Below are 25,747 nucleotides of genomic sequence, written 5' to 3'. Positions count from 1 at the left end.
GGAGGCCGAGACGGGCGGATCACGAAGTCAGGAGATTGAGACCATCCTGGCTAACACGGTGAAACCCCGTCTCTACTAAAAAAATACAAAAAATTAGCCGGGCGTGGTGGCAGGCGCCCGTAGTCCTAGCTACTCGGGAGGCTGAGGCGGGAGAATGGAGTGAACCCGGGAGGCAGAGCTTGCAGTGAGCCGAGATCGCGCCACTGCACTCCAGCCTGGGCGACACAGTGAGACTCCCTCTCAAAAAAAAAGAAAAAAAAAAAAAAGAAGGTAGAAAGTATTTGGAAAAAAGTGCAGGCTGTAACAAGGGCTATTAGGGATTGCTGGCAAGAGATTGGGGGGTGGAGTGAAGCCTCTGAGAAAGGGTTGACCAATGTAAGCCTCACTGAGAAGATGACATTTGAAGGTATGAAGTGAGCCAGGGGGCCAAGACACTCCTAGCAGAGGAACAGTCAGTGCAGAGGCCGCGGACTACAGGCACGGCTCATGTGTTAGGGGAACAGCAAGGAGGTCAGAGTGGCTGGTGCAGAGTGAACGAGCAGGGAAGCTGAGTAGCAGATATCAGAGAAGCAATGTAGCCCGCAGCTTAACTTCATGCATTTTAAACCTTTTTTTCCCCATTCTCTTGGGTTTCAAAATGTAACCTTGAGGCAACTCAAAAGCCTTTCTCCTTAGCCTTAAAATCGACTCCACATCCCTCCCCTTTCTCACCGTATATGCTCCCTTTTCATTTATCTAACTGTATGCTACTATTTAATTGTGTGATGTCTTAGAAGTTTCAGGGGCTAGTCTTGAGACAGACCAAGTCTGGAGACCCAGCTGCAAACCTCCAAAAATTACTTCAAAATGGCTAATTAACAACCTGGCCATTGTTAAAATAATGTCAATCCGAAGTCCAGGTGGACTGAAACCCAAGCTAGCCACCAGGACAAAACACACAGACATCATACTCAGCCCAGTTCTTGCATGCCTTCCTTATCAAGTCTTCCCTTTTAAAACCCCCCAAAATTGCTTTCCCCACTAAAAATTGAAGCAGTTACTTTAAATAGCAATCTGGCTATTTCCCCCTTTACTAGTTTTGGGTAATAAATTTGCTTTTTGTTATCAGACTTTGCTCTTGTTAATTCAAACATCTGCACCTGCTTTGTTTGGTTATGGTAAGGGATGGGGGTAGCAGTGGATGGACAGATCAATGTGAGGATGAAACAAGAGATGAACGTTCCCCCTCAGCCCAATGTACCCCCCAGAAGGAACCAGGGCCCCATGTACAGATGAGAGTCAGGTGAAGTCCCAGAGGCCCTGGATTTTGTTCCAGGCAGAACATGTGGACAGGCAAGCAGCACCCTGTCCCACCCCAGCCCCTCTGGGGACTGCCAAAGGGCTCCTGGCTGGGGCAGTGCTTACTCCAGAAACAGGGTAGCCACAGTAAGCCCTGGCCCGGCATAATCCCTTCTAATCCCTATGTCAGGAGAGCCAGCTGTGTCACATCACCAGCTGCGGTGGAGTGGCAGGACCCTGCTACTAGCCTGTGAGACCCAGGCTGCCTTTTGGTGATTTCCCGGTTTGCCCACCATTGCTTTGCACTCGGAGAGGCCTTGTTGGGAATTAATTTTTCTCCCATTACTCTGAACACTGTTGAAAGAAAGCTCAGGCTTCCAGGGGGTTCAATGTTTGTCTACAACAGAGCCACTTAAACCTCAGGCCTTTGTTTTCATCATCTCCAATAAGCCCCAATTCCCAGCATGTTCTATTTGTCCTAAATTGGTGGCTTAGCCTGGAGAACAACAGGATCCTGGCTTCAGGATCTAATGGATCTGGGTTTCCATCCCATGTCCCTCACTTTCTAGCCCTGTGACCAAGGACAGGTTGGCCCTCTGCAAACCTCAGTTTTCTGATCTGAGTACTAAGGATAACAAGGGAACCTTGCTTTTGGGGTGTTTGTAAGGATTGTGATAATGTAAAGCAGGGGTCACTGTAGGTTGAGCTAGAATGGGGCAACCTGCATTCCCCGGTGACCCCCCTTTCCCATGGAAGCTCTTGTAGAGAGGGTTAAGTTCCCAGTTAACCCTCCAATGCCTAGTAACTCCCCTGCATCCCAAGGCATAGTGATCACAGAACTCAAGCAGTGCTGCTGTGTCCAGTGCTGTTTCTAGGGACCCAAATTGGCCCCCACCTTAGCCAGAGGAGCTTTGGGTTCAAAGCGAAGAGTCATTTTAGGTGCCCCCAGAGGGCGGGCACTGATGGAGACACATGGGTCTCCACTCTGCCTTCTAACAGACACTGTTCACCACCACCAGGCATGAGCAAAGCACTTAACAGAGCGCAATACCTCACTTAACCACAAAACCACTTTTGGAGCTTCCAGATAGCTACATGCATGGAGGTTCCTGGAGGGAGGGTGGTATGTCCAGGGAGGGCATGGAATCTCTGTGCCCCTTCCCCACTAAATTAAAAAGTAAAAACAACCCTTTCAAACTCAGGTTAGCATAGAGATAAGGGCCCCCTGCAGGCTTAATCCACCAACTAATTCATCTCACAAGCATTTACTGGGTATTGGCCATGGGCTGGGCCAGGCCCTACCTGGAGGGACTCAGCCCTAGTTGGGAGACATGCAGCTGAGGTTGAAGGGGGTTCTTGAGTGATCTCCAAGCTTTGCCATCCATAGCTTTTGACAAGATATGACATCTCTGAGCCTCAGTTTATTTATAAAATGGGACCATTACCCTCTCTGTGACATTGTTATGAGATTATGTCTAAATGTGCAGTGCCTGGAAGACAGGGATAGAGGGAGGTATCCTCATATCCTTGGGGGGCTAGAAAAGCTGAGTGCCTGGTACAACGCACAAATTCCAGGCACTGGGAAGAAGCAAGCCAGGCACCCTTTGTGGCAGTCGGAGCTTTTGAGTTGGGCCTGTGGGCTGACCCCAGCTCCCACAGGTTCCAACCGTAAGGAGGATATTCCCATTGGCAGGCATGGCACAGCAAAGGCAAAGGTCAAGAAGCCCTAGGCATTTCCAGGGAAGGGGGGAGCCAGGGCTGATGGGAGCCTGATTGTATTCCTGAGCCACCCAGAAATGGCTTGGGATTTTCTGTGCCCTCACAGCCTCTCCCTCAACTCCTGGAATGCTCTTTCTAAGGTTTGGCCAAGGCAGCGAATGGTCACATGTAGGATAAGGTGGTGGGAGAGAACAGGAAGAACCTCACCACTGGGGCAGGATACTGCTCCCTGGCTGGAGGCTGACCTGTGACCACATTGCTGGTCTGCACAGGGGCCCCAGTGCCGGCAGAGAGACCAGGGCCACACGCTGTTAGGTCAAGGGTTCCAGATCCCTCCCAGGAGGCAGCAGGCTGCTGGCAGGAGGTGGTGCTCTGAGGCTTGTCTTGCAGGGACACACTGGCCTGTTTCTGCACAGGATGAGTGTTTGGAGGGGAAGTGACTGAGCCCCCTGGCTCTACCACGGCACGCTGACAGGACGCAAAGGCTCCCAGTTCTAGCCAGGGCACACCTATGATCCAGCTTTCCCTCTCCTGACCTTGGATTCCTGGTTTATGGAGGCAGAGATCATCTGGCCCCTTAGAGACTTTCCCTCCAGCTCTAGGATTCAATGCCCAAGATCTGCTTTTGGCTAAAAACCAAACTCACCAGATGTAGGCTTCATCCGGCCAGGAGTCCTGGGCAAAGGCCACAAAGCTAGGAGGCCCAGAACAAAGCCGTACTTTGAAGGATGCCAGGAGAAATCTTAAATTTTATTTTATTTTTTGAGACAGAGTCTCGCTCTGTCGCCCAGGCTGGAGTGCAGTGGTGCGATCTCGGCTCACTGCAAGCTCTGCCTCCCGGGTTCACACCATTCTCCTGCCTCAGTCTCCCAAGTAGCTGGGACTACAGGCGCCCGCCACCCCACCCGGCTAATTTTTTGTATTTTTAGTAGAGACGGGGTTTCACCGTGTTAGCCAGGATGGTCTCGATCTCCTGACCTCGTGATCCGGCCATCTCGGCCTCCCAAAGTGCTGCGATGACAGGCGTGAGCCACCGCGCCTGGCCAGAAATCTTAAATTTTAAAAACTGATGGTCAAAGTTTTCTTGAGACTGCTTAAGGGTCATAAAAACTGCCAAGTATTTGTTAAGTGAATGAGGCCAGCAAACAACTGCCTAAGCCTCTGTAAGAGCTGAAAGTGAACCAAGGGAAGCACCTGACCAGGCCCACTTCAACTCCTCAGATCAGAGACTTGTGCTTCCCCCTCTTCCAGAATTTTCAAAAAGTCAAGAGAGGCCAGGCGCAGTGGCTCACGCCTATAATCCCAGCACTTTGGGAGGTCAAGGTGGAAGGACTGCTTGAGGCCAGGAGTTCCAGACCAGCCTGGGCAACTAGCAAAAATGAAAAAAGTCAAGACAATGAGGAAATAACAGGTTTCTGGCAAAGAAACAGTGTGCGTTGTAAAACCATGGCACTGTGCAGATTCCCCTCACAGGGTCAAACTTGAGCAGCTGTCTGTTAGTCCTGAGCCCAGGACCTGCAACCATGTGTGCCGGTCTTCTGGGGGTGCTCCTGCCCCTCAGTCCAGAGCAAACTGTGGCAGCGGCACACGGTGAGGCATTATTTTGAATTTAGAGACTGCAGATATATCCTTTGCTCTGCATGTCCTTAGCCTACCTCAGCAAGAGGGACGTAGGAAGCGGCTCAGAAGACCCTAAGAGGCCTCTCCTGGCTTCGTCCAGGATCTTGGCAGCACAGGTGCCTTTCTTTTCTTAGAGAAATTCTCTCCTGGTCCAGAGGCCCAGGCAGGACCTTCCCACCCCCAGCAGGAGGGCTTCAAGCCCAGAGCCCTTCGACGATGCTACTGACTACGCTCTTAGATCGGTATTAAAGGCCCATCTTTACCCAGACCTCCGGGGGTTCCCCCAAAAGCTGCAGTCCCTCCCTGAGACCCAATTCTAGCTGAAGCCTTTTTTCAATAAAACAAAGATGTCACCATTCTAAATATTTAGATATCCTCACTAGGAAAGATCCATTTACCACATTATCTTAGCTGGCAAAACCTTATTTTTCTATTTCTCTTTGAAAATATACACCTTCTATCTTCCTTGTGGAAAAAAATAACTGCCTGCAGAGGGCTGGCTGGCTGGCACGTCATTTGAGCACGTTGTTGGCAAAGACCCTGTCCACGAAGTACAGTGCAAGCAGCTTGTGGCATGAACTTGCTGTAGGTGAGGGAGACACGCTGTCCACGGGCCTGCCCGTCTTCCTGCACACACTCCAAGAAGCCAGAGCCCTCCCAGCTGCTCTCAAGACGGCCCCTTCCCCCAGAAACACATGCTCACACACGCTCACCCTGATGCTGCTGAACACACACACAGCACTGAGGGCCCGCAGGGGCTGGCTGAGTTTAAGCACCAAGAATGTAACCCCTTCCCCAGCCCTCTGCACAATTCCATCATTCAAGGATGTGAAAGCCACTCATCGGTTCTCACGCTAATTCACACATTTACCCACTCATTCACTCATTGATACATGCTTAAGTGCCTGTTAGCGGTAGCTGGCCTTTCTGTAACACCTTCCCCTTGGCTGCCCTCCCCACAGAGACATGTTGTAAACTGCCCTGTTCTTTAATTCCATCACGTGCTCATTTTGTCTTTGTAGGTTCTTCACAGGAAGGGCCAGACGACATTACTGTGGTCCCCTTCCTCCTTGTCTGGTAGAGTCGCCCTCCACATTAGGTAGCTGGGGCTGTCCAGAGAAGGACGGGTGGTGCTGAGAGGGGCGGAGCAGCTGAGGGAACAAAGTGAGAGAGACCCAGGATGACAGAAGAACAATGGAAAATAGGGGCTTCCAACCCAGAGGGGTCTCCTAGAACCACATGGTTCCCTGCTATGTTATTTCCAAGTAAAGCCCACCCTCAATGTAAAGGAATGTTTCTGAATGGGTCAAAAAGCCGTGAGAGCAAGACCAGCCTGGAAGCTCACTGTGTTCTGGGCTCATGTCTGCCTCAATGGTAGCCCCCAGTCAGAAGCTCCGCAGGAAGCAATACCAACAGCCACGCTCCAGTTCCTGAATCTGCTTTATTTCTCTGCATAAGGAACCCTGAACAGGCAATTCAAATTAAAACAAAATAAATATATGAATATTCATGTAAAACTGTCCTTTCTAATGAACAATTATACACAATGTACAATTTCATGTTCACTGGGTGGGTTTACAAAAAGGTACCATTCCCAACTAAAAATGCACCAAAATGGTTTCATGCAAACTTATCAAAAGTGACCAAAAATATGGAGGGAAAAACCTGACTGAGAGCACTTTGTTTTTGTTGTTTTTGTACAATCACAGAAAAATAAAAACATCTAATTTCTTTGTTACATTTAGAATAACTAAATGTGGCCACTGTTTATAATGTTGGTTTATGTTCCTAAAACATCTACGTAGTTACCATAAAAGTATATCAACATCAAATCAGAAGTGAGCATTATTGAGGGACAGAAGGGAGGGTGAGAGCACCCGCGCGGTCAGTAGTCAGTGTCGGAGCCCTCGGCGTTGTCCACGTTTCTTGAGAGCATGTAGTTGTCCATGTCGATCGAGCGGCAGTTGTTGATGGCATAGCGCAGGCGCTCGGCCATGACCAGCTGGCTGGAGTACGGGGGCAGCCTCAGCTGGAAGAAGCAGGTCTGTGAGGTAGGCAGACTGTCGTAAGGCTGTGGAGAGAGACCCAGAGCTGTGACTGGGGACATGAGAGTGCCATAAGGGGGAGTGGGGCTGCCCATGACCTCTCCCTGCCTTCAAGATGGAATTAACATGGCCACATGGTTAAGTCAAGTGGACACAGAGACTGGGCCAGATAGAATGAGCCAAGGCCCTACTGCTCCGTGGCCCTCAAGGCTCTGGGTGAAAATGTTCCTTCCTCTCCTCACCTCCTCCAGTGTCTGTGTATGTAAAGCGAGGAGAAGCTCTGACTGGCAGGATTGCTTGAGAGAATATACTACACACAGCGCCTGGCACAGGATGAGAGTGTAGTAAGAAGGCACCTGTCGTTCGTACCCATCCATCAAGAGGGTACAGACTGGAAGCCAGCTGCAGGAATCCCCCAACAGAGCAGGCAGAATGGAAAGAACAACTGTGAGGCGCAGCCGGCTCTGGGAGCCTCTTTGCCCCTTCTCCTCTCCCTCATGTGCATTCTGCCTCCTCTGCGGCGTCCTGGCCGCCTCGCACAGCTCACATAAGGAAGGGCAGTCAATTAAACCCCAGTCCGTCCATTTAACTGATGGTGATGCATCCTTTAAAATTATAATTATGGCTGGCAGCAAAACAGGTGTTCAGGATACATTAGGAGGTTAAAAAAAGGCAGAAAAAATTCTACATACATCATGTAAAAAATTGTACAATTGAGGCAAAGACTACGAGGAATTTCACAAAGGTAAAAATAGCTACTACTGGAGAGACAGGATTATATATGTTCCTTATCCCTCCTTGCAAATACAACTATTTTCTAAACAATTCGTAATAAAGGTAATGACATTATACTGTTTTTATACATTTTTAAAAGGTTCGCTTAAAAAAAAAAAAAAAAAGAACCTGCCTTCCCTCACTCAACATCCTCTTGACAGCAGCCCTCCTCCGCAGAGCCCACGCCTAGGTGAGCCGCGTGTCCTGCTAGGGGAGGCGGACGGCCCAGTAGCCCAAATGCACCAGAGCCAGGGATGACATAGAGCTCAACGCAGAAAAACTGAAAGCAGCAAGGAAGGGAGGTGCCACTAGGTGGCTCTGATGACCTAAATGTGAGTACTGTAGACAAGATCTAAAAGCCACAGAGGAAATGACCACAGTAGTCAGTTGCTGAGGCTGACAACCCTGAGGCCTCCTAAAACGGCAGGGGTAGCCCAGGACAGATAAAAGGCAAGGGTTGTTTCCAGAGCTGAATAGAAAGGAGCCATTTCCTCCTCCCTACTTCTCTCTGAAGCAAGAAAACAGATTTACAACTTACAGTTCTTGGCAAGTCATGCAGAAAATTTATGGAAAGGCTTTTTATAACCCTTCCTGCACGTGGCTTCTCCAGCAAGCCTAGCCCAGGAGCAGAGCAGCGGCCTGCTGCCTCAGGAGGCAGCACAGGGAGGAGTAGCTTTGGCTACAGCAACTTCCAAGAGTAGCTACTGGAAAAACACCAGAAAGCCAGACACTTAAACTGGCAGGAAGGGCCTGTGTGTGAAGAGGCCCCACTTCCCTTACTGTTTTCTGAACAAACATCATGGGCCCTGCTCAGAGAATTGCCCAGCTCATATGGAAGAGGGGGCTTGTGAAGAGTGGGGGTGGAGACAGAGGGAGGAGAGGCACTCCTAACTGAATGCAGTAAGTTCTGGGTTTGAGGGCTGTACCCAGTGTTCAGGAGGTGGAGAGAAGGAGTCTGGCTAGGTCTGCCTTCAGCAATGGTAGGGGCACTCCTGGAAAGCATCTAGGAGGGGTTCCTGGAGGAGTTGACTGGCATTGGGCTTATAGGATGAGAAAGTGCTTGCCAGAGATAGAAGGAAAGGGGTGCGAAGGAGGACTTACTAAAGCAGAGGGAACAGGTTATATAAAAGCACAGAGTTTTAAAAACATCCTGGTCTACTGGGGAGAAAGGCAAGCAGCCCATTGTGACCAGAACATGAGAAGTATCAAGATGTGACATCAGAAAGTGGGGCAGAGGCCAGACTGTGGAAGTGTTTAAGGCAGCTAAGGTCATTGGCATTTATTTCGGAGTCAACATAGGGGGCCTCTGAAAGGTCTAAAAGAAGGAGAATGACACGGTCAGATGGGTGCTTAAGAAAGATGACTCTGGCAGCAGTGTGCTTTTCAGACTCTAAGCCCTCTTATTCCTAAGCCATCTGTCAAAATGGCAGCTGGGCTGGGGCTCTGCACCTGGGGCCTTTAGACGGCAGAGATGCAGCCCTACCTGCCCCACAATGCATGCCACACAAGCGGGCACAGACTGTTATCGCTGCTCCCCGCATCTTTGGGTTCCTTCTGGGGCACACACCCACCAGTTAATGGTTAATATCTTCATGAAAACAAACAAGGCCATAGCTCAGCGCAGGAACAGGCAGTATGATGATCCCTGTGCCAAGTTCAGCTTTAACTCAGGAAGATGCTGGAAGATTTAGGGAAGGTTGCTGGTTGTAGTATGCTCTCTACATCCACTTAGGACTCTTCCCACTGAAGCTAAATGATATTTCTAAACAAATTTTATTGCTTGATTTTCTCATTAATATGGAAATTCCAAGTATTAAGCATGAATCGGCAGGCCTACTTGAGTCATAGTTTGGTTTCCCCAACATAAAAGCAACAAGGGTCAGAGGGCCAGGCATGTTGGCTCAGGCCTGTAATCCCAGTACTTTGGGAGGCCGAGGTGGGCAGATCTCCCGAGGTCAGGAGTTCAAGACCAGCCTGGCCAACATGGTGAAACCCTGTCTCTGCCAAAATACACAAAAATATTAGCCAGGCGTGGTGGCGCGCACTTGTAGTCCCAGCTATTCGGGAGGCTGAGGCAGAACTGCTTGAACCTAGGAAGTGGAGGTTGCAGTGAGCTGAAATCACGCCACTGTGCTCCAGCCTGGGCTACAGAATGAGACCCTGTCTCAACAACAATGAAGCAATAAGGCAGACATGACAAAGAAAGAAAGAATAGCTTACTTACCCTATCAACCTTCATGATTTGAAATCTCTGAGAAATGTCAGCAGTGTTGGCTGGTAGCCGAGATCTTCCCGACACAAACCTCATGAAAAGCACCCGCTCTTCATTGGAGAACTCTTCCAGCGTATGCCAGAACCACTGCACCAGCTGATGCTGCTCATCCACCTCACGGTACCGCACCACTTTCTTCAAGACTTCCACAGAGATCTCGGGCATCCCACACACCATCTGCTCCAGCTGTTTTGCCGTGAGGAGGGACAGCAGCGGCACAGGAACAATCCAGGACATCCCTTCTCGGACTGCAGCCACCTGCTCCCAGGAGAGGTTGCTCATTCAATGAGTGTGCGGGAACCTGGCATCTGCTATGGGCCCCGTGGGGCTAGGCGCCTCCTGCTGCCTGCTCATCTGCTCCCCAGACCCTCCACTTGTTTCTCAGACCGCCAGGCTCTATGAGAGTCAGTCAGAAAGGCCCACCCTCCCTCCCTCTCAACCCTTCTTAGAGCCTCTCCCTGCTGTGGGATTCTTACACTCCTGGTTCCACTTCAAGTCCAATTTAGGAGCCTGCCTTCCCTCTACCACAAAATCCCAGCCCACTGGGGCCCTCCCTGATGTCAGCCCCGCTCACTCACATTCCTAATCATATGTGGCCATATGCTGTCAAACTATGCATGTGTGGACACTTCATCTCATAAAGGTAAGAAGCTCTTGGGAGACTCATCTAGTTGTCTACTGTTTTTTAAATTTATATTTGTCTTTTGAAAATAGTTATATCCTTTTTGTAAAAATTATTTATGCTCATTGTAAAAAAAAATCTGAAAAGTACAAAGAAGAAAGTAAAAATGGGAAGTCCTTCTTTAGGAAGGCAATAGAAAAGGCAACAAATTTAGTCAAGAGACTTGGGTTCTAACTCCCAGCTCTACCGATTATTAACTCTCTTAATTTTTCCATCTGAAAAATGCAGACATTGCTGCTCTCAACTGGCTCTGATGAGAACTATATATGAGTAACCACATGAAATTCTGTGTGACTGGGTAATTCTACACTGCACTGTTCTCTTAGCATCATAGTGCTGGGCACAGGCAAGTTGGGGAGTGCCAAGTGGGGTGCAACCAGGGGCTGCCTTGACAGCTTGTTTAGAAAAATGTCTCCTCCAAGATTATACAGTAGTGCATATCCTACGCACAGACTCACCACTGTTCAAGGTTTCATAAATACTTCTTTGCTCCTGGCCAACTCAAAACCATCTACCACCATGTAAAAAGTCTGAGAATCTGAAGAGGGACCATACCTTAAGGAAGTGAGTAACTACGTGAGGTGATGGATATGTTAATTTGCTTCACTATAATAACCTTTTTACTATCTATATGCATATCCTATATTATCGTATTGTACACCTTAAATATATATAATAAAATTTATTATATTAAAAAAAACTAGGCCAAGTGCAATGGCTTGCCCTGTCATCCCAGCTACTTGGGAGGCTAAGGCGGGAGATCCTTTGAGCCCAAGAGTTCAAGGCTGCAGTGAGCTATCATTGTGCCACTGCACTCCAGCCTGGGTGACAGAGCAAGACCCTCTCTTAAAAAATAAATAAAAAACTGGCACTAAGGTTGGCCCATAAAGATCAGAGATTGGCAGTAAAGGCAGGCTCTACTGTAAAGGTCAATACCCCACCAAAGTCTGCCAACCGAAAACAAAAACGAACAAACAAGCTGTTATGCTTGGTGGAACACAAAACAAAAGCTGTTTGGAAAAAAAATCAGGCTGAGGTACGGGACTGGCTGCTTGGAGATGGCAGGGGGACAACTGAGGACAGCTTTGGGACAAACAGTTCTAAGAGATGAAGAAGAAGTGAAAGAGGAAGAAGGGCTTGTTACTGAGAACAGAACAAAGCCAGGGCAGAGCAGAGCACAGCTGTGGAAAGGGAGTGCCCATCCAACCCTCAGAAGAAGGGTCATCAGAAGAGCCTGGACACCATCTTGGAGCCTGGTTTGGGGTCTTGGCTCTGCCGTGGGCACTCAGTGCCTTCTTCTGTGAAACAGTGCTGGTAATCCTAACCTCACAGAGCACCTATGGGAAAAATGGCAGGCAAGAGTGCCTGGCACCATGGCTGGCATGCAGGAGGTTATCAACACATTTCTAGTCAGTTATTTATTCTCTGGGGATTCAAAATATTCATGAACTGGAGACAACAAATCCCTGGCTGTGTAAACAGCATCACTGACAAGACCCAACTTCATTAGGCTAAAGATACCATTTTTCTGACTGGACTTGGCCCAAAGCCAAAGTCTAAGAAGGAGCCGGGAGTGAGGGGTATGGAATATGTATACTTCAAATTATTAAACTTCTATAGCTTCACAGCCTGAGTCCAGATCTTGAGAAGACCCCAACATATTCTGCAAATAAAGTATTGTTGAAATGCTATTAATGATTGTATTATCAAAAGAACCATTTTTGGACATGATATTTACTTCTGTGGTCACTCATTCACACTCCCATTATTTATTAAATGCTTACCTACCCGTCAGCACATAACAAGGTAACTCAAATGAAACAGAAAATGCATTCTTCATTGAATTTCTTGCAAGCTGAGGAAACAAGACCTAAATTCTGGGGCCTAATTCTTAGACCATAACATAGAAGTACGTGATATATCTTGAGGAACTTCAATGAACCTCAAAGTAAGGAAAAAGATCTCTACAGGTTGGTGACCTGGAGGAAAGCTTGTGTGTGCAGGAGATGCCCTCTTAGCTGAGGTTTAAAGAATAGCAGCAAGAGAGGGAAAGGGAAATGCATGTGAGGTCGTAAGACCAGCATTTGGGGGTTCATTTACGTGGGCCCTGACTAACCCAACTAGAGTGGGGGGAAGCAGTAAGCAGTAAGCAGCTGAGCTGGGAAGCAGTAAGACATGAGGACAAACAGGACTAAGGAGGAGTAAGAAGGCAAGGTCTGAATGCCAGATGAAAACGGTCTCAATCCAACCAAAGACCAATTCAGAACCGATTTAAGGCACTGGATAAGGAGAAGGCCTGAAAAGTCTCTGAATAGGGTTTGAAATATAAATACAAAGGAATCACTGAGTGTGGTGGCTTACGCCTATAATCCCAACACTTTGGGAAGCTGAGGCAGGTGGATCACTCGAGGCCAGGAGTTCGAGACCAGCCTGGCTAACATGGCAAAACCCTGACTCTACCAAAAAATAAAAAGATTAGCTAGGAGTGATGGCACGTGCCTGTAGTCCCAGCTACTGGGGAAGCTGAGGCCAGAGAATCACTTGAATCCAGAAGGCAGAGGCTGCAGTGAGCTGTGATTGCACCACTGCACTCCAGCCTGGGCGACAGAGTGAGATGCTATCTCAAAAATAAGTAAGTAAATTAAAATAAATAAATAAATACATACATACATACAGAGGAATTAACACAGTAAATACATATCAGATTTTGGCATAACCAGTCAGCTCTCATTTGGAAAGAAACCCAAGCATTCATGTGTACCTCCTGTTAAGTTTCATCTTACCTGTCTGTCCATCTCATGAAGTCGATATTCAATGGCCCTCTCCACATATTCCTTCCTATTGGAAAATGTGAGTGGGATACTATTTCCGCCAGGGATTATAGGAACCATTTTGCCATCAGCACTTTGGCCAACAAAAGAATCAAGAGGAATCATCTAGGAACAGAAGAAAAAAGAATTTTTATTACAAGGTAGAAATGACAGCAAAAAGTATTTTACATACAAATATGGCACAGCAATAACAAACTCACAATTTTTAAGGATAAAAACAAGGAAAACAAGACAGGTAGGACTGATCTGGCTACTTGATCAGCAGCAACGTGATCACTCAACCAGCTGTAGTTAAAAATGGGACCAAATCTCTCTGTTCCCAAACCAGGCCTGCTGAACTCTGGTGACCCCAGGCCACCCTTTCCACTTTGGTTCTTCACGCTAACAGGCAGAAAAAAATTAAGGGGGAAGGAGCAGCTAAGGCCAGGAGCCTGCTCTATCTATCAGAAGCTGTTTAAACTGCTGGGGTTGAGCTGCTAAGGGCAGCAATGGCATAGATATGGCATGGTTCAGCCAGACAGCAAGTGGAAGACTATATCTCAATTTTACACAGAAAAATTCTAGTCTGTGCATATAGGAAGTCAACACCAGTAGAAACATAGACTGGCCAGGATTTACCTCATGGAAACTCTCCTCGGTAATCCCACTGTCTTCAATGTGAAGAATGCTGTTGAGAGTCTGCACGTAGAGCAGATCCACCTCCTCCAGGTCCTCTAAGGTGAGTGGGACACAGCACAGCTGCTTCCACACCAGAGGGGCCAAGTGAAGGTCCAGAGGCTTCTTTGTGCGAATGGCAACCCCCATTAAAATTCCTAAAAACTTAAACTGCATTAAGTGTTCATCGAGGCAGGCAGAAGGGTTAAAAAGGAACCTGCAAAATTAAAGGGAATATTTCAAACAGTATTTTCCTCATTTCTGTTAGAAATAAGTTAGCACGACAGCTATAGCGTTAGTCTATACCTGTACTGTTCAATATGGCATCCATTAACCACATGAGGCTAAAGTAATTAAATAAAACTAAAAATTCAGTTCTTCAGCTTCCCTAATCACATGTTGAGTTCTCAAAAGCCACATGTGGACCACATGTAGTTACTGTTTCACACAGCACATGGACTGTATTCTGAACTATTTTTAGAAGAACTATGTAAGGATCTTAAGCTACCCACTCCAGAATGCCCTGTTTTCTAAAATCATTCTGTTTTTAATTTATAAGTCCATGAAACAGGATCCAAAATTCAAAATTTTGCAAATATAAAGATAATATGTAATTGCAAATACTAACTTTTGTGACTTGCTAGCATAATAAAACTTTTAAACAAATTTTAGTGTAGAAGATTCATTATGGGGAGGCCATGTGGGCCTTCAGAAACATAAATCAGGTTTCATGATCAAGTCTGAGCTTCCTCTCCCCCTCTATGTTATCATTGATTTGGTCTCAATAAATACCAAGTCTTGAAGGATGCGCCTGTTTCCCTTTTTTTTTTTGAGATGGAGTCTCGCTCTGTTGCCCAGGCCAGAGTGCAGTGGCACGATCTCAGCCCTCTGCAGCCTCCACTTCCTGGGTTCAAATCAAGTGATTCTCCTGCCTCAGCCTCCCAAGTAGCTGGGATTACAGGCATGTGCCACCATGCCCAGCTAATTTTTATATTTTTTATAGAGACGGGGTTTCACCATGTTGGCCAGGCTGGTCTTAAACTCCTGACATCAGGTGATCCACCCGCCTCGGCCTCCCAAAGTGCTCGGATTATAGGCGTTAGCCACTGCGCCTGGCCTGTTTCCTCATCTTTGACAAGAGGATAACAATAATATTTACTCCTTAGGGTTATAATGAGGACTGAAGGGGATAATAGGTGTAAAGCACTTAAAACAGTGCCTGGTACATAGTAAGTACTCAATAAACGTGAGCTATTATTATTATTTTAGACATATAATGAACATTGCTGACTGCATACCTGTCCCTATTGTAACCCACTTCTGCAGTGGCATTGGGAGAGGGTATAAGAAGGTCAACAATACCAGTTTCAAGTTCCTGCAGAAGAAAGAAAAAATTTTTTGAGAAATGACAATCAAATGCATGAAGAGAACAAACCAATTACATTAAAGATCATACTAAAAAGAGCGTATTTTGAGGAATTTATAATGCCGTGTGACAACTGATGATTTCATACTTCATTTTCGTGGTTTCAATTTAAAATGAGATTAGGAAATCCCCCTTACGGAAAGCACTCATGTATGAAGAACCAAAAGGAATGAGAAAGTCAATCCAGGGCAGGAGTAGTGGTTGCTATGAAAAGAGTGTAGTGATGTTTCAAATAGATTCAATAATGATAGTCAAGCATTATTTTAGTCACAGGGTTTACTGGAAAAATCCTGATACTAGGCAATGCTGGAAAGGACAGAGCTGATCTGGAAGCAAAGCTGCCAATGCAGATCTTAAAATTAGAACTGGTCTAATTTTAAGACCAGTTCTTAACATTTATTTTTCTAACTCCCCTGGAATCTGGCAGTTCTACTTTGTTCTAAAAGCACCAGAATAAATCAGAGCACATGGGTGCTCCTGGATTTGTCTGTTACGTAAATGTACATATATGCCATTGCTGTTTGTTCTGCCAATATTATAACACAACAGATGGTGAGTCACTGGTAGATGCCTAAGAACTGATATTTATGTAGTAAGGTATCTTGACAAAGCATTTCAAAAACTGTTGCTCTAATTTGCCTACGTATCACTAACAGCATGACTTTATATGAGGCTCACAAATGCATCCTTGCTACATTTATGAAAACAAGCCTGGCAGAGTGATCACTGGAAACAGCAAAATGGCCACTAGCAGACTAGGTAACTCAGCAGGGGACACTGCAGGAATATACCTGGCACATCTCTGTGATGGTGTCATCAAACACTCCTCCAGCATCATCAGCCCCTTCTCCAACCAGCTTAACCTTCCACGCTCGGGAAGGCAGACGGAGGTCTGATGCATTCAGCTTAACTACTTGTCTCGCTATTTGGACAAAAATGGGCTTACACTTCCGTCCTCTTTAAAAGAAAGAGAGAAAGCAATGAAATACAACTCTTACCAATTTCCCCAAAATCACATGACATCTTCCCATCAGTGAGTGAAAAAGCTAGTTTAACAGCCAAACACTGTGCTAGGCCCACTGTAACCACACTGGGTACTAATGTAAGTACTATTACTATCTACCCTGCCTTAGAAGTGAGTAAACTAAGATTCACAGAAATTAGTAATAACATCCATCTGAAAAAATCCCACTCGTTAGTGAAACATACATACATATGCTAACCTGGTTGATATTCTCTTTACAGTTATCTGAGGTCCATAGTTTTTGCCTTGAACCATGGTTTTTCCTATGGAGCGCACCATTGGCAGAGTGTAGACTCTTGGGGCTAACAAAGGCCGAAGTTGTCCCTGTACAATGCCCCAAGTTCCAGCATTATAATGGGATGTGCTGTTCTGTAACAGAAGGTACGGGTATCAGAAATGGTATAATCTAGGCTTAAAAGAAATAACAATTTTCACTTGTAGAACATACATTATTTTGGCTGGGTGCAGCGGCTCATGCCTGTAGTCCCAGCACTTTGGGAGGCTATGGTGGGCGGATCACTTGAGCCCAGGAGTTCAAGACTAGCCTGGGCAACATGGCAAAACCCATCTCTACAAAAACATAAAAATTAGCTGGGCATGGTGGCATGTGCCTGTACTCCCAGCTACTTGGGAGGCTGAGGTGGGTGGATCACCTGAGTCCAAGGAGGTTGAGGCTGCAGTGAGCTGAGATCACACTACTGCACTCCAGCCTGGGCACACAGTGAGACCCTGTCTCAGTATTATTTTAAAAATTGAAAAACAGAACACACATTCTTTTAAAAATGCACTTTAAGAGCATAAACTCAGGATTAGTAACTATTAGTAACCTTTAAAATTTTTTTTTCTGATAAAATATATAATTACTATTTTTAAAAACCTTAGAAAATACAGAGAAGGATACACACATGTATACACAAATTAAGTGATTCCAAATCCTACCATATAGAGATGCCCCATTGGTAATTTCATCTATTTCCTTCCAGTTCTTTTCTGTGTATGTATACACAACGTTTCTCACACTGTTATCATTTTGAGCTGCCTTTCTCAATTCACTTTACATTATAAACATTTCTCCCACGAATTACAGTGTGCTAACACTCTGTTTAGTGCTGCACAGGACTCTGCTGCCTGGCTACCTATTTGTCAAATCACACACACACACACACACACACGCGCGCGCGCGCGCGCACGCACACACGATAGCTAGCCACTTTGTTACTAGACTAGTCCATAAAGAGACAAATCAGCAATATTTACTTTATTTCCCTGACCTCCCTTTCCCCAGGACCCAGAATGCTAATTTGTAAGAAGAGAAAAAAGTATCTGAAACTTCTCAGATTCATTTATGTAACAACCCTGACTGTGGTTCTAATAGCTTTGTGTGCTTACATTTTAAAATCATATTCTAGACTTTGCAGAAATGGCATGCTTCGTGGCTGAGTGCGGTGGCTCACACCTGTAATCCCAGCAATTTGAGAGGTGGAGGTGGGGGGATCATTTGAAGTCAGGAGTTCGAGACCAGCCTGACTAATAGGCTGAAACCTCGTCTCTACTAAAAATACAAAAATTAGCCAGGCATGGTGGCGCAGGCCTGTAATTCCAGCTACTCAGGAGGCCGAGGCAGGAGAATTGCTTGAACCTGAGAGGCAGAGGTTGCAGTGAGCCGAGATTGTGCCACTGCACTCCAATCTGGGCGACAGAGCGAGACTCCATCTCAAAAAAAGAAACGGTATGCTTAGCCATTCTACTCGATTTTTGAACAAACCAAAACACAGAAGGAAGACCACTCTGTGTCTAGCAGCATCATGACCAAACTCTAGACTGTCCCTAACACAGCAATAAAATGGGAATAGAATTGTTATCTTATTAGCCATGAAAGCATTTTCCAAAGGCAGAGGGAAAAGCCCTGGGGCCTGGTGAGCATGTCATGGGCACTGCTTACCACGCCAGTCTGTGCCTGGCGGCTTACCACGCCAGTCTGTTACCTGGTTGTTGGGGCTAAGGTTCAGCAGTCTCCAGGACGAGTACATGAGGTCAGAGAAGTGGTAAAGCAGCCGGAGCCTGGCCCGCACCGTGTGAATGCTGACTTCTCTCAGCGCCCCGTACTGGGGGGGCAATGTGTCAGGCAGGCCCAGCTGCAGAGGTACTGACACACCTGTCCAGAAAGCAAATGGGCACTTGTGAAGGAAACAGCATTGCTTTCACTTTCCACATTTTGAAAAATTTCAAGCATATAGAGAAGCTCATGGACACCCATTCCAACCTCTATCCATCGATTCATCTTAGTTTTCTGTGTGCATTTGTGTTGGTTTTTAAAATGTCTTTATCAGGGGGCGGAGAAAAAAATAAAATAAAATGTCTTTATCATTATGGAAATGAAACCTGGTATTTTCTCTTTTCATTTCCTATTTATTTAACAATAGAACTTAGGCAGTTCCTTCACAAAAATAAGTAAATAAAGCCAAGTTTTTCCTTTCATATTTAATAATTGCCATCTTCGTAATACCACAAATGTGGGCAAGGACGAGGTAGGCAGTTCTGGAAAATGGAAATGGGAAACTTAGCAGAGCCAACTCCATATTTGCTAGGGATCTGACACAAAGTATTAATGACAGAAACATACAGGTGCATGATTCATGAAGGCTTTTACTATAAGAATAAGAGTTCTGTAAGAAGCAAAGACTACAAGGCCTGCATCCACAGCTACCCTCCCACAAAAACACAGAGTAAAAACAAGATACAAACTCCCTTGAGTTTCCTGTAAATAAAGACTGGTACAGTGCAATTCCCAGAGGTATTATGCTTGTTCCTAGTAAAAACTAACATTTACTGAGTCCCTTCTATGTGCCTGGCACTATTCTAAGAGCTTTACATGAATGGGTCCACTTACTTCTATAGCTCTTTGCAGTAGGTTAGTTATTATTATCTTCATTTTACAGACAAAACACTGAGTCTCAAAGTCACTCAGATCACATGTGGAGGAGCTGGGATTCAGCCCCAGCAAGGTGGCCCCAAGAGCTTGAACCTTTACCTGTCACATTGGATAACTTCTGCCCTGAAGTGGAAGTGAAATCCCTCTGAAGCCACTGAGTACCTGAAATTGTCAGTGCATAGGCAGCTCTGCTCATTCTAGATTCCATTAATAGAAACCATTTCCTGCTTGTTTGGAATCTACCTGGAATTCCCACTTTTCTCTCTTAGATATCTAAGAAAAAAAATCCCTATGGGGAACTTTAGGACCCCCTAAGAAATAGAGGGGTTAGCAAAACCGGAAGAGAATGCTGAGCTCTTAGGCACAACTTTGCTTCAGGGAAATTCTTGTGCCTTAGACACCAGAAGATGGTAGAAAAACAAGGTTTGAGGGCCTTGTCCAATGGCTGGACACTGTGGCTCACACCTGTAATCCTAGCACTTTGGGAGGCCGAGGTGGGTGGATCACTTGAGGTCCAGGAGTTCAAGACCAGCCTGGCCAATATGGCGAAACACCATCTCTACCAAAAATATGAAAATTAGTTGGGCGTGGTGGTGCATGCCTGTAATCCCAGCTACTTGGGAGGCTGAGGCAGGAGAATTGCTTGAACCTGGGAGGCAGAGGTTGCAGTGAGCCGACATTGCGCCATTACACTCCAGCCTGGGCAACAGAGTGAGACTCTGTCTCGGGGAAAAAAAAAAAAAAAAGAAACGCCCAAATATGAAGAAATGTGTAAGAACGACAAATGTCACAACATTAAGGTAATAGCTACATCTGAAATGAATGGAAGATAGATCAAATCAGAAAGGGCCCACAGTTGGGTGTTGAGCACACAAGTATGTATTACAGTTTTATTTAAATCTTTGTGTAGCTATACAAAAATTTCACAATAAATTAAAAATAAAACAAACAACAAAAAGCTAGAAGTAGCCCACCAGTCTCGCTAAACATAAGAATAAAATGGCAGCAAGGTGACTGCTGTGCCAATGCACAGGCATCGTGTTTCTAATGGTTAACTAAGGTGAGGAATTTGACAAATGGTCTCAGGGCTTTTAATCTTTATTTCTAACAGTGGGCCTTAGAAAGCTATAATTTGTCATTTCTTTTATATATTAAAAATACTGGCCAGGTGTAGTGACTCATGCCTGTAATCCCAACACTTTGGGAGGCTGAGGCGGGCGGATCACTGGAGTTCAGGAATTTGAGACCAGACTGGCCAACATGGCGAAACCCCGTTTCTACTAAAAATACAAAAATTAGCCAGGAATGGTAGTGCACGCCTGTAGTCCCAGCTACTTGGGAGGCTGAGGCAGGAGAATCACTTGAACCTGGGAGGCAGAGGTTGCAGTGAGCTGAGATCACACCACTGTACTCCAGCCTAGGTGACAGAGCGAGACTCCACCTCAAAAAAAAAAAAAGAACTTAGTTGCTGCTAAAATTATAAATTTTTGCTTGCATAAGTAATATGTATTCTCTTTTGGGGGGTGCAGAGAGGACCTGGTTCATACTGATGTCAGCAGGACAAATGCCTGCTATGAAAACACTTCCAGTGCTGGTAGCACAAATAATGCTTTGTGTGGCAGAAGGCTTGATGGTTTCACAACGATGCTGGATACAGTTTGGAACTGGCAAGCAGACAGTGCCATGGGGTACTGCTGAAAGAGAAGCTGCAAGAGCGTAAAGATTTCCTTCCTCACCTGGTGCTCTTGGTGGGACAGGTGGTGCTGTCCACGCAGCACTGTGGCAACGGCCGGCCGAGATCTGCCGAACATTTTTCCCTTGCAGACCTGTTACCAGGGTTGGTTCTCGAACGTGGTTGGTGTGGCCTAGACCAAGCTGGGCATAAATCATAAATATACAGAGATTCAATTAGAAAGAGGAAAAGAGGAAGTCAATATGAAATTTTTCTTAGAAAGTGGCAGATATAAGTAAGTTAATAACTGTACCATGCATCAGCATCAATAAAATACATTCTTTTTTTTTTTTTTTTTTTTTTGAGATGGAGTCTTGCTCTGTCACCTAGGCTAGAGTGCAGTGGCACAATCTCAGCTCACTGCAACCTCTGCCTCCCCGGTTCAAGCAATTTTCTGCCTCAGCCTCCCAAGTAGCTGGGATTACAGGCTCCCACCACCACACCCGGCTAATTTTTTAGTTTTTAGTAGAGATGGGCATTCACCATCTTGGCCAGGTTGGTCTTGAACTCCTGACCTTGTGATCCACCTGCCTCGGCCTCCCAAAGTGCTGGGATTACAGGTGTGAGCCACCACACCCAGCCCCCAGTAATAAAATAAATTCTGATTTTCTCTATCATAACAGTCCTCACAGTTCAGACTGCTAAAAACTAACCTGCAATAAGGACATTCCAAATCTAGCAGATGAGTCTTAACGATTAAACACATCGCTGGATTCCACTTATGGAAAGGAAATGAATTCTTGGAAAGTTAAGTAATAACAGAATGATGTATGGTGCTTTTATTTAAAACACACTGATTTCTGTGTAACGATACATAAACATATATAAAAACATATATGGAAGCAAATTCTAATCTCCAAATCTCTATACTTAGGGTCTGACTGGGAGAGCCAGTGTTTCAGCAGCTAAGCAAATCAACATCATTAGGAAGTATCATGTCAAGCTACTGCCAGGAAATTCCCAAAGGGGCCTTCAAAGTTAACTCTCCTCTCAGTAAGACTGCAACTACAATGATGAGCGGTTTCCTTGTCTGTTAATATAGGGATGAGGAAACCATAGAAGCCAAACTGAGGCTACTATGAATAATGCCAGATCTTGAACTTAAGGGTCCCTGGCACTAGGGGAAGCCGACCCAGAGAGGATTTATGGAGGAAGGGGAGGTGGCTCTGCATATGGAGCTCAAAGTCACCATCACAGCACCTCAGACATCTCACACCAAGGTCTCGCCCTACTTCAAAAATAGAGGAGGGTGAACACATCCACCTTTTGAGTCTCTTATCAATATCTCAAAGGCTCAGTTTAATCCTATAAATAATGCGGATGACAAGACTCCTGCATAAACCTAAAGATACTTTGTATACCATCATATTATAAAATATAAAAATATTATTGTTTCATTCCTTTTTCCAGATCAACTGATATTCCCAGGACCTAACCTCACATCTTGCTGTAGTAATGATGATAATGTTGACAGTAGCAAATCCTTACATACTGCAGCTTACTACATGTCAGGCACTTAACAATGTGTGAGGACACACACATATATACTCAGTTAATCCCCTTAATCACTTTGCTGTACTGCCAGAATTGTTTTAAACCATGGTATAACACTTCTTTGGCCACCGTCGAGAGAGAAAGACATAACTAGACTTACAAAATAATCAGTCCCATGGCAAAGTGATGTGCTTGGAGTATTTTAGTAGACTATGAATTTCCTAGCCTATCTCTTTCCCCAGCTGAGGAACACTGTGAGATTTCTAGAATATGAGACAGCAGCAAGCAATATAAATATTTACCTGCCCTTCTGAATTGCTCCCCCAGGCATACACATCTCCATTTGATGCCAAAGCAAGTGTGTGTTCAGCTCCAACTGCCACATCTTCAATGATCATTCCAGCCAGGACAGGGATTTGTTGCGGTCGATTGTGATTGCGAGCACGCCCCTCTGGCAAGCCTATCAGGCGATCTGAAAAAACAAAACAAAAACATGTGGAAATGTTATGCACCACACACCACAGTGCTTTTATATTTTCTGATCAGTCATTTAGCTTCTTATGGTGGAATGGCAATGACACATAAAACTCAACTGAGGCTAAAGCTGCTATTCCGGAAAGGTACACCAGGTTCTGAATAAATAAAAAGTGTGAAGCTGTTTCTCTGCAAAACATCACAGGCTCTTTATTCATAAAATTTTTTTTTAAAAGTTATATCTAAAATTGGTAACTTGTTTCAAAATAAGAGGCTTCTCCAATATACACATCTTTGAAAAGACAGGGTCTGACTGACACAGTTCAGGCTCTCAAGTTTCTTAAGTTCTTTTTTGAGACAGGGTCTCACTCTGTTGCCCAGACTGGAGTACACAGCAGTGGTGCGATCTTGGCTCACTGTAGCCTCAACCTCACCTCAGCCTCCTGAGTAGCTCGGACCACAGGCACATGCCACCATGCCTGGGTAATTTTAAGTTTCTTATATTCTAAAATGAGAGATCATTCAACTTGTCCTCTAACTTCCAACCAACCTCTGCCCTTACCTTGCCAGACTTCTAGAGGGTGCTAGCCAGCTCCTGATGCACAAAGCCTGCTAGGTCCACTTGGCTTGCCTACCTTCTGTGGCCTAACTTCCACTCTCTCCACTGCACTGAAATTCTACTCTCAAAAGCCATGAGTCAGCTCCTAATTGCCTACTGCAGTGACTTCTTTTCAGGCTCCAGCCCATGGGAACATCATGCAACCTTCTAATAATGTGGCCTCAGCTTTTCCTGCCTCTCAGAGACTGCACTGTGAGGTTACCCAGTAACCTCTTCCCACTCCTTTCAAAGCCAGCTCTCCCAATTCTTCTTTTTAATCTTTGTTGTTTTTTTTTTTTGAGATGAAGTTTCGCTCTTGTTGCCCAGGCTGGAGTGCAATGGCACAATTTCAGCTCACTGCAACCTCTGCCTTCTGGCTTCAAACAATTCTCCCTGCCTCAGCCTCCCGAGTAGCTGGGATTATAGGCGCCTGCCATCATGCTCAGCTAATTTTTGTATTTTTAGTAGAGACAGCGTTTCGCCATGTTGGCCAGGCTGGTCTCGAACTCTTGACCTTAGGTGATCCACCCGCCTCGGCCTCCTAAAGTACTGGGATTACAGGTGTCAACCACGGCACCCGGCCCTCGCAAGTCTTATTCCTGTGCCCACCTGCCCTTTACATCAAATGCCCCAGAGCTCTATTTTCTTCTTTTCTCATTCTATACTCTCATTCTGGGTTTTTTAGATGATACGAATAAGGATTTAACTACTACCATTATGCAGCTAATGTCCTAAACCTACATCTCCATAACCAATCCTTCTGGAGTTCAGTTCCAGATCTAAATTCTCAATAGCCTAAGTGGACATTTCCCCACATTTATTTAGGGCAAATGGGTCCATTCAACATAACTAAAACTAAGCTCCTTACCCTTCCCCACAAAACAGCTCATGTCCTCAGTCAGAGACATCGATGTTCTCCCACAACTAGAAACTTCAGTCATGGTTTAATTCCTCTTCCTCACACCTGTCTCACATATCCCTCAAAAACGACCCTTGCCAAGAATCTCAGTCCCACTATGAATGCCAGGCTTATGAACCGACTCAAGATTTGAACCCAGAGTGCCTATGAATTCCTCCAGTTCCTAAGATCTGCAGCCCCAATCCCTAGAAGGGATGAACAATGAGGCAGGACACAGAGGAGCTCTGGTGGTCAAGGCAGTATTTGTGGCAGCATGTCAAGGGCAGTAGAAAAGAAGAGGGGATGGCCCTTGGCAGGGACTCTTCTAGCAAGAGTGCAGGCTCTGGCATAAGGGGTCTTAATGGAGAGGGGAGTCTGTCTTTATAATAAAGTACATGAAAGAGGAGTGGAAAATCATCTAGTGAAAGAAGGTCATAGTGACTACTCACCACCTAGAACAAAAAAAGGACTTAATTTAGAACACATTCTATGACACTGGAAGGCCAATGTTTATAACGATGTGTACCCAAGCAAATAAGCTGAAAAATGTCTTACCTTGACCAAAGGTATACACATGACCATCTTTGGTCAAAGCAACGGAAAACTGAGTTCCACAAGCAACCTTTTTTATTCCAATTCCACAAAGGACATCAATTTTCTGCAAAACAAAAGTGTAAGGCACACAACTTTAAGAAGAAGAAAAAAAATCACTCTTGAATTTGCCGAATGGCATGTATCAAGAACTATCTTCCAACAAAAATACTAATTGTCACTTACCTATTCGACCCAAATGCAAACCTGAAATGTTATTTTCTCCTACTGCTCTGCAAACTAACTGAATTTGGGGGAGGGAGTGTGCAGAGGCAGGGGCAGTTTGACTAAAGTCTCCAGGGCCTTATGTGAAGTAGAAGCATTCCTCTGGGTAATAGAGACCACAGGGAATTTTAAAGAACCTTTTAAACCTTCCAGGACCTTTTAAAGAACACTAGAAGACCATTTTAGTTTAACATTTTAGCTTTCATGGGTGACAATAACTGCTGTATATGTTCTCCAGAGTGGGTTTTCCTGCCTCTCTGCATACCTAACTGAATATTCACTAGATAGCTATCAGGATGTCACAGACTATAAATGGTGGTGAATCCGAATATAAGCTGAAGCTTTGTAAACCACACTGCTTGTGAAATGTGTCAGGAAAACCCACATAAAACAATCATATAGAAAGTCTTCTGTGGAGTCAAGAAATCTTCTATAGTGTGAATGACAGCTTCTAATTTCTTTCTTTATGGACTCAGAT

At 45.4% G+C, this 25,747-nt stretch overlaps 1 protein-coding gene across 11 annotated transcripts in view; it reads right to left on the bottom strand.

The window, feature by feature from the left end:
- Positions 1 to 6,039: 6,039 nt before the first annotated feature.
- The window catches only part of HERC1 (HECT and RLD domain containing E3 ubiquitin protein ligase family member 1), a 221,373-nt gene continuing 201,665 nt past the window's right edge, over positions 6,040 to 25,747 (bottom strand). For 8 of the 11 annotated variants that reach the window (XM_003901041.5, XM_009210356.4, XM_009210358.4 and 5 more), the window contains 11 exons: positions 25,009 to 25,111; positions 22,786 to 22,955; positions 20,994 to 21,132; positions 18,311 to 18,480; positions 16,525 to 16,694; positions 16,093 to 16,258; positions 15,174 to 15,250; positions 13,840 to 14,092; positions 13,174 to 13,326; positions 9,661 to 9,966; positions 6,047 to 6,688 (listed from right to left, as the gene is read on the bottom strand). In XM_003901041.5, coding sequence (XP_003901090.3) covers positions 6,503 to 6,688; positions 9,661 to 9,966; positions 13,174 to 13,326; positions 13,840 to 14,092; positions 15,174 to 15,250; positions 16,093 to 16,258; positions 16,525 to 16,694; positions 18,311 to 18,480; positions 20,994 to 21,132; positions 22,786 to 22,955; positions 25,009 to 25,111 — 1,893 coding nt within the window. In that variant the 3' untranslated portion in view covers positions 6,047 to 6,502. Of the gene's footprint in view, positions 6,689 to 9,660; positions 9,967 to 13,173; positions 13,327 to 13,839; positions 14,093 to 15,173; positions 15,251 to 16,092; positions 16,259 to 16,524; positions 16,695 to 18,267; positions 18,481 to 20,993; positions 21,133 to 22,785; positions 22,956 to 25,008; positions 25,112 to 25,747 lie in introns of those variants that run through there. The other 3 variants (XM_009210354.4, XM_017960691.3, XR_004185128.1) reach the window with 2 other exon arrangements.

Source organism: Papio anubis, chromosome 7 (assembly GCF_008728515.1).
Source record: "Papio anubis isolate 15944 chromosome 7, Panubis1.0, whole genome shotgun sequence".
NCBI classification, from domain to species: domain Eukaryota; kingdom Metazoa; phylum Chordata; class Mammalia; order Primates; family Cercopithecidae; genus Papio; species Papio anubis.
This window is presented reverse-complemented; position numbering and strand designations above follow the sequence as displayed.